This window comes from Arachis duranensis, chromosome 8 (genome assembly GCF_000817695.3).
Source record: "Arachis duranensis cultivar V14167 chromosome 8, aradu.V14167.gnm2.J7QH, whole genome shotgun sequence".
Classification (NCBI taxonomy): Eukaryota; Viridiplantae; Streptophyta; class Magnoliopsida; order Fabales; family Fabaceae; genus Arachis; species Arachis duranensis.
In genome coordinates, this window is record NC_029779.3 from 7,163,960 (window position 1) to 7,173,548 (window position 9,589).

Genomic DNA, 9,589 nt, shown 5'->3' on the forward strand with positions numbered 1-9,589 from the left:
ACTGCTAATTATTTATTAGGCTCATTTTTATGCAAATAATTTTTTTAATTTTATATCTATAATATTTTATACTAATTAATTTCAAAGTTTAATTATTGTTTAAATAAATTAATAAAAAGTAATACAAATAATTATTTAAATATAATTATATTTTAATTTTTCATTCTATTACGTACCGTTGAGAATAATTTGAAATAAAAGATAATAAATTTATTGTAACTGCCATATATTTTGTACTTTGATTGCATCATAGAATCATGGTGCCCTTCATGGAGACCGAGTTTTTTTACCGAATCGGTTTTACGTTTGAAATTTAGCCAACTAGCAATGGTGACAGACAAACACCGAGTTTTTGGACTTTAAAAGTCATTCATTACAGAAGTGAAAGATATTGGTTCAAGAGCGTCAAAATCTGTAATTAGCCAAAACGATATTGAAAACACCGCCAACAAACAAAACAGTGAAGATACTTGAAGACATCATATCTACAATAATAGAGTAACGGAGAAATTCAATCAAGTTTTTTTTGAATACTTTTGTGGTGTAAAGATCGTCCTGTGATAAATGTGAGAATTATTTTTTTTGCCGGTCCCAATTTATTTGTTCAACCCACGATAAACAAAAATATAATAACAATAATAAATAAATTTAATTTAGTTAATAACTTTTAATAGTAAGTTAACTTGTAAAGAATGCTACACTCTCTACTTTACATGGAATGCACTAGCTTTCATCAAGATATTGATATATATTAAATTAAATAATTTAGTTAATTTATTAATTTATTTTGATAATTTTTAGTTATTTTCTCTCAATAAAATTTTTTTTTATGTAAGTACTCGGCTTTATAATTGAAAGAGTATATTTAAAGTGAGACATGTTAGGGTATCTCCAACTTCCATCAATTTTTTTTACATGTCAGTATTCACAGTTCACACGGTGGCGGTTACAACTTACAAGGCACGCCATTTACTGCTCCAGATAAATGGATTTTTAAAACTCTCTGGGTTAGAAAAGAAGAGTAAAAATTTGCCTTTGAAATTTTAAAAGCTCTTAAAACGTGAAGAAAGAAATTTTTTTTTCTTTTATTGGTTTTTATTTTATTTTAAGCTAAATCAAGTAGTATTTTAATATTGGGTCATCAAAATTTAAAACACATTTTTTTTTGGCGTGGCAAACCCCATTTTAAGTTGAAATTAATTTTTTTATTTCAAATTGTAGTGGGTTAAAATTTAAAACTGTAGCGACAGTAATAAATCAAAGGAAAAAAATTATAATTTTATAATTTTTTTATTTAAATTTTTTTGGATTAAGAATTTTTTTTGTTTCATTATTTTTGTTTTGGGCTATTTTATTTTAAAATTGATATTGAACTATTATAATAAAATCATAAAAAATATAAAAAAAACTAATAAAATAAGAATATCCTTTTACAGTTAATTTCAAAAGACTAAAATATCATTTAAAATTAAGATGATTTAATTTGAATTAAAATTATGATTTAATTTTAAAGAAGTAACATATATTTTTAGTTAATTTTTAAAATATACAAATGTCCTTTTAAAATTAAAGTTGTTTGATTATTTTAAATATTATAAATTTATATTTGAATTTAAAATAATAAAATTACCACTTTTTGAGGATTAATTTTAAAATATATATTTAAAGATTTATTAAAAAGACAAAGAAACCCTTTTAATATTAATGTGTTTAAAAGACATTTAAAATAATAATATTAATTTTTTGTCTTATTTCAAATCGTTAGTTTCATTTTTATTTATTTTTTGTCCATTTTAAAATCATTAATCACGATTTTTTGTGACATTAACAACTTCTCATATTAATGCATTACATTAAATTAGTATGATATTAATGTATTACACTCCTTTGTTTATAATATTTAAAAAAATAGCCCCACACATATATGTGTCTTGTTTTTTAAATAAATATTTTTTTTATCACAAAACTATGTTTCTGTTTTTGTGTTATATTGTATTGTAAATGTTGTTATTGTTTTAAAGTTGTTGGTTGTTGAAAATGTATTTAAAATCAATATTTTTTATTATTTGTAGTAATTTAAGAATAGATATTATAATAAACAATTCTATTATTTGTGGCTATCATAGGTAATAGAGTATTACTGTATTAATTATAAATATCAATTCTCAACTAATATTTATATGTTTGTTTTATTATTTATTTATTTTTATTCTATTTATTTTATGTTTTGTAAATCGGTTTTCTTTTTTATATTTTTTTAATCATAAAATTAGATTATATACCAATTGAAAAAAGAATACTTAGAACATTTTTAATAGAGTGTTTTTAAAATATTATTTTTAATATTTTTAAAAAATAAATTGATTTAAAATTAAAATTTGTATTAGAGTTGATTTATAAAATGAGACCGATATAATCTTAGAAATAAGGTATCATCTTGATAGAAAATCAATAAAATTGTATCACTTGTATAATTATATTAATAAAATAATTAAAAATAATATAAAATTCTAATTGAACTAATATTAAGTATTAGAAAAACGAATTTCATTTTTAATTTTAAATCACTATTTATAATATATAATCCTACAAATATTTTTATAACATTGAAAATAAAATAAAATTAGAACTAATATTAAAGTCTGGAGATGTTCTCATAATTAATTATAAACATTCAACAATATATACCACCAAGTACAAATAATTAAGTTGCAATATTTAAATAATGTTACGTCAAAATATTTAAAGTACTGTTAATCGTCTAAAATATCATGTAAATAACTAATTTATTAAATTAAATTTAGATTATAAAATTTAATTGATAACTTGATTTTAATTATAATATATTTTTTTTATAATTGTCTTTTATTAAAATATATTTTAAAACTTATCATTAATATATCTGTAGTTTTACGAAAAAAATGCATTAATGATTTAATAGTCCTATCAATATGCGTGTACTATTGAACCAAATTAATATAAGATTAAAATGAGTTTTTACGGTATTTTCCAAGGTTCTGAAAACCGAACCGGTCATCGAACCGAGATCCAAAACGGGTCTTGTATGTTATCAATTAAAGCATCAATAGGTGTAACTCAGAACAAAATATTAACTGGGGTCGAGGGAGGAGTCATCGTAACAAAAAGTATATTTTTTATTTCTTGCTTGTGTCGCTTGTTGGGATATGGTATTGTCTTAGAATGCAAGGTTTCTTTAGTTTTTTTTTTAACTTTTTTCTTTTGATTCTTTCTCTTTGAGGGAAGATTTTAGAAGAAGAAAAAGGTGGGAGGAGGAGGGGGCGGAATCTAGGGACAAGGTAAGAAGATGAGTTTGCCAATATAGACATGACGAGGGGAAGAGGGAAGTCAAGGGGTAGTGAAGGAGAAGGATAAAATAGATATTACAAAGTTAAATGTATTCTTTGAACATTAAGTATGTTTTATAAAGTTACTTTTATATAATAAAAATGCTTTAATCTCACCCATCAATTAAATTTTTAATGGATAAAATTTATAAAGAATCTTGGACCACCAAGGGTGCAAATATACTTTCCTCGATGAAGAAAGCTCCTACTTTGAGTTGGAATCTCTATGCATTTTTCTTATGTTCACATTTTCTGCATTCATTCATATATTATTTCTTTTCTTTTAATGCAGGGAAATGAAATTGTCACAAGTTCTTTGGGTGGAAAACTGTGAATTCCTCTTATTTCCCTCGTTGAATTTTCTGTTCCATTTTTTATGGAGACATTGCAGACAGCTGGTTTTGTACTGCTTCAATATCTGAATAAAGTTTCCTAATATTAACTCTGGTATTACGTGAGACTCTTATTTTTCTTTTTGGAATTTATATCATATTTCACAATTGCACTGCCGGGATGCTTAAACATATACAACATTTCTAATGTTTTAAAACAAGCTATTTTTGAATTTTGACATATTTTGTGTGTGACATTATATATTGTAGATTTGGTAACATTCTTGAACTAGTTTTGCCATATAACATACAGAGTAGTTAATCTTGCAAAATCTCAGTGGAATCTTGGGTTCCCAACCCATCCCAAAAACAACCTAGGATGAGATTGTACGAGATATCAGGTTCAAATATTAGAGTATACAAAGTTACAAACAAGTAACAACTAAACAAGTACAACATCTCAGGTTCAATAAAATTTTTTGTTTACAAAATTAGAATTCAGTTCATCAGAGTTCAGTTCATCAGAATCAATGAAATCCCAAAATTATTTCATAACAGTTTCAGAGAGTAGAGACTCAGAGTTCAGTTCATCATAGCACAGTTCATCAGAATCAATGAAATCAAAAAATAAATTCATAACAGTTTACTCAGAGTTCAGTTCATCATAGCACAGTTCATCAGAATCAATGAAATCAAAAAATAAATTCATAACAGTTTACTCAGAGTTCAATCATCAGAATCAATGTTTACTCAGAGTTCAGTTCATCATAGCACAGTTCATCAGAATCAATAAAATCAGAAAATAAACTCAGAACAGTTTCAGAATCAAAATCAGAGTTCAGTTCATCAGTTCAGTTCATCATAGCACAGTTCATCAGAATCAATGAAATCAAAAAATAAATTCAGAACAGTTTCAGAATCAAAATCAGAGTTCAGTTCATCAGTTTAGTTCATCAGAATCAATGAAATCACAAAATAAACTCATAACAGTTTCAGTTTTCAGAGCACAGTTTCATCAGAATCGGATTGCATCACAAAATCATGTTCATAACCTAATTAAAAATTACCTGGAAATGAGGAAATCTGTTGCTTTCTCTCAGAGCTTGAAGGACAATGCTTCAACGCTTCAACGCTTCTCTACTGCTTTCTCAGAGGCAGAGCTCGACGGAGGTGACATGCGAAGTGGCTGAGGGCGTGAGTGCGACGGCGGTGAGGGCGTGAGTGCGACGGCGGTGAGGGCGTGAGTGCGATGGCGGTGACTGCGTTGAGGGCCTCCTGGAGTCTGGAGTTGACAACTGGGTGGGGAGTGCGGTGAGTGCGGTGACTGGGTGGTGTTCTGTTCTTTGGGAGGCTGGAGGAACGAGGAGGAAGTGGAGGCTGGAGGAACGAGGAGGAGGAAGTGGAGCTGTGGAGGCTGCGAAGTGCGAAGTGCCCTCTCGCGAAGGAGAAAGGGAATTAGGGTTCCCTCAGCAGCACAAAACGGCGCCGTGTTGCTGCAATGTTAAAAAACCGGCCGGGTTCCGGTTCGGTTCGACCGACCGGTAACCGGCCGGTTCGTCGGTTTAAGTTCGGTTTTCAAATACTGCGGTTTTTGTTATTACCCGAACCGAAACAATGACCGGTTCACGGTTCGACCGATTCGACCGGCCGGTTCGAACCGGTTTTCAGAACATTGGTATTTTCTTTTTAAAATTTGATGGAGTTTCGATTCTCCAAACAATAAGATAGTATTCTAACACAGTAAAGGATTCGATGATCTTAAAATGTTTGGACTATTAAATGATTCTATAATAAAATATATTTTTTAAATTTTTAATAATTGTTAAATAATTTTATCTAATTTTAGTTACAAATTAATTTTTTATATATTATTTAATTATAAAATTTATTTTTTATTTTATAAATTATTGACAATTCTAATAGATTAAAATTTTATCTTTGATCTGTTACATTTGTATAATATTGTGAAATCGTGTTTTTTAGAAAATCAATCGATTGGATTAACAAAATAATTGATTCAATTTCAGGTTTCCATAACTTAATTGGTTGGAATTCAGGTTACCACAAAACAATCGATTAAAAGTTGCAAGGCAGTATGGAGTTTTTCTTATTCAATCGATTTTAACTTTTACACAATCGATTGAACGATGACTATAATGTGGGTTTTTTATAATTCAATCGATTGTTCATATTACCCAATCGAATGAAGGCTTCAAAGTAATATAAGGTCTCACAATTCAATCGATTGGTTGTATTATCCAATCGATTGAATTGTGCACTATGTTATATGTTACGCCGTTCTCAATTTTCCTATCGTGTTTATAGATTATTATTTTATTAATCATCTATCTTATCTTTAAAATTCTATCTTCAATTTTTAAGTTTTTATTTTGATTTAGATACTCTAATCTTATCTTTTCTTTAATATTAAGATTATAAATTGGTGAATAATCTATCATCAATTACTCAATCCCACAATTGGAATCGTGTATCAATCTCTTTGATTATCAAAATTTTCATTGTTTTTCTTTCGGATATCCATCTCCTTAATATCCAATTTTTCTTCATTTTTTATCCATCTATTTAATATCCAATATTTTTCATTATTAATTGATAATCACAGTTGCAACAATCAGCAAAGGTCCAATCAATTTTTTCATTGTAGTGTTCAGAAAATAATCCACTGTTTTGATTACAAATCGAAGTCAGTGAATAGAATCTCCAATTTCGCAATTCTTTATTCGTGAAATTGATTGTGTAATGAAAAAATATTTTTTTAATCTTTTAATAATTCAGAGACATTGAAAAATAATAAAAAGTAAATAAATTTTATTATTTTTTATTATTAATTAGCTAGCAATATTGGAAGCTATTTATTTTTTTTTAATGTTATAAGACGTAGTGTACTAATTTTTTTTATTGGACATTTTTAAGATGTTAGATATATTTATGGATACTGAAATAGACGAGCAATACCAGGAGGACGATGACATTATCTAACAAGAAGAGCTTGTTTATCACCAAGATATGATGGATGAACAGAATGAATTCAAACAAGATTTCGGAGATGAATGTACTAAGGGAGCGTATTTTTCTGAATTTGATCTGTCAGAAGATACCCTTAAAGCTGCTTATACGGTTGACTCCGTGCAAGACATTATAATTTTGAATTTCAGTAAAAATTATGCAGAGAAAATTGGTAAATATCACTTTTTTACTTTGCAGCTTGCAATTGATTTTTATCTGAAGTACTCAAAGTCAAAGGAATTTAGTGCAAGGAAGAGTAAGACTTTCAAGAATAGTATTGGTGAGGTTTACAAACAAAAGTTTGTATGCCATAGGCAAGAATTCAGGGAGGAGAAGTATTACACGATAGAAAAAAGGAAGAAGGAGCCTATATTGAAACAAGAACTGGGTGTGAAGCTCGAATGGATGTTAAATTTGTAACTAAAACTGGAAGATGGCATATCTTTTATTTCTCTGACGAATACAACCATGATCTATTGGATACACAATTCAGTGCTATGTTGCCTGCCCATAGAAAAATGTCAGAGACAGATATTATGCAAATGATGAACATGCTAAAGTCCGGGATTAGAATTTCACAGATATTGGGTCTTCTAGTTAGTCAAGCAGGCGGGTATAAATTTGTTGGCTATGGTCCCAGAGATATGTATGATGAGATTGCTCGGCAAAGGCGTCAAGTTCCTGGTGATACAGTATGAGTGTTGAAGAAGTTGGAGGATATGCAGTTGAAGGATCCACAATTATATTTCAAGGCATGTCATGATTCAAGAGGTTTGTTACGTAACTTGTTCTGATCTGATGAGATTAGCCAACTAGACTACTAACTCTTCGGGGATGTTATTGCTTTTGATGCTACGTAAAAGAAGAACAAATATATTTGTCCATTAGTCATATTCAGCGGGGTTAACCACCACAATCAAACAATTGTTTTTGCTGCTGCGTTAATTGTAGACAAAACTACTGATACATATATTTGGCTCCTGCCTCAACTCATATTTACAATGAAGGGTAAGACCCCAACCTCAATAATAAGTGATGGAGACATGGCGATTAGGAATGTAGTAAGAGATGTATTTTCCAAAGTCAGGTATAGCAATGTTGAAAATCCATCGCTTACATCTAAATTCAGGAAAATCATGTTGGGAGACTATGAGATTCCCGTGTTTAAGCGTAAGTGGATTCAGCTTGTTGAAGAATTTGGCCTTGAAGATAAGCCGTGGGTGAACAACATGTATGAAGAGAAGCATATGTGGGCTACTGCATATATAATAAGTAAGTTTTTTGCTGGTTTTAAAACTACCTCAAGATATGAAGGTTTACACTCAGTTGTGGCAAGGTATGTGGGGTCCCGATATAATTTGACAAATTTTGTAGAGCATTTTCAAAGGTGTGTTGCACACTTGCGCTCTAAAGAATTTAATGCTGATTATGAATCTACACGTGGGGTACCCGTCATGCAGACTTGTATAGAGCTGCTAGAGAGATTTGCTGCTGAGGTATACACTCATGAAATATTTCTATTATTTCGGCCATTTCTTTCTAGAGCTGGATCAATGCGGGTGTTAAATATAGAGAATAACGATGATTGCTCAAAGTACATTGTGTGTAAGCATGGGAGGTCCGATTTTCTGTGGACCGTTGAATTTCGTCAAGAAGAAATGATCTTCATGTGTTCTTGTTTAAGAATGGAGTTATTTGAAATTCCTTGCAAACATATTGTTAAAGTTCTGGTTGACAAAGATAATTGTGAGATTCTCCAGTCATTAGTGTTGGATAGATGGACAAAAAAGGTGAAATCATTACTCAATGATGCAAGTGGGTTCACCAGGAATGTTGTTGTTATTAATCGTCAAAGTGCCTTGATAGAATTTTTTAAACAATTGACTGTTGTTGCTACTAAAGTCCCAGAGAGATTTGAAGAGACACGAGACATTATTATGGGGTTGTACTCATCTTACATGGCTGCAGATGAAGGCACTAAGCAACCTCAGTCATGTGTAGCTAAAAGTAGCAATCCGTATGTGCATCAAACTAATATAGGCTCAGGACATCCATCTAAGAAGAAGCGGCAACGTTGTAGTGTTTGTCAAATGGAAGGACATAAAAAGACAATATGTCCTTGGCAAAAGGACATTGACAACAACGTCATGGGAGATGAACCTAATGGTTCAGATGATGGTGAAAGACCTCTTATCCAACTCAATAAGATCATCTTCATCATCCGATATAGCACTATGAATATCAATATCCAAACTCTTAGCCTTCAATCTATTTAGGAATGGACGTGTCTTTTGTGAAGAAAGTTTGGTTGAAGTTTTGAAATCATTGTTCAAATTCAGTTGTATCATCTTGTCTCAATACGGCTTACAGATTCAAGTATTTTATCAATTTTTTAGTCCTGAGCCATGTTTACAACTCTCATTAACTACAAAAATTTTAGGTAAAATAACTCCATAAATGTAAAAATATAAAAAGAGTGATGATTTTTCTGATGAGATTGTCAATGAAAAAAGACAAAGATTTCTCTAATCACAACTAATAGCGAAAAAATGTTTATAATATATAAAATGTATTACATAATATAATTTGCATTACTATTTGCCAATTTAAATTACTTGCATGCTAAGGAGGACCTCTTCCACTTTAATAGACAATTTTTCACTTTTGTCTAGATCATTGTTTTGAATAATATCATCTTTGATAATTAGGTCATCCTGTATAAAGAAAATATAAAATATTAAATTACTCATAATAAAATCTAATAAAAAATAAAAACCCATTAAGTCTTACCTTGGCATTGGGAACGATAGTTCCAATTTGATCAACTAGATCAATTGTGATAAGATTACAGTCTGTAGTCAGTAA

General features: G+C 29.6%; 1 protein-coding gene across 1 annotated transcript; it reads left to right on the forward strand.

Annotated features, from left to right (window-relative positions):
• The first annotated feature begins 7,725 nt into the window (after positions 1-7,725).
• On the forward strand, positions 7,726-9,000 carry LOC107460459 (protein FAR1-RELATED SEQUENCE 9-like). Its single transcript, XM_016078822.1, has one exon. It carries the CDS (start codon positions 7,726-7,728, stop codon positions 8,998-9,000), a length of 1,275 nt encoding a protein of 424 aa, XP_015934308.1.
• The last annotated feature ends 589 nt before the right edge of the window (positions 9,001-9,589 follow it).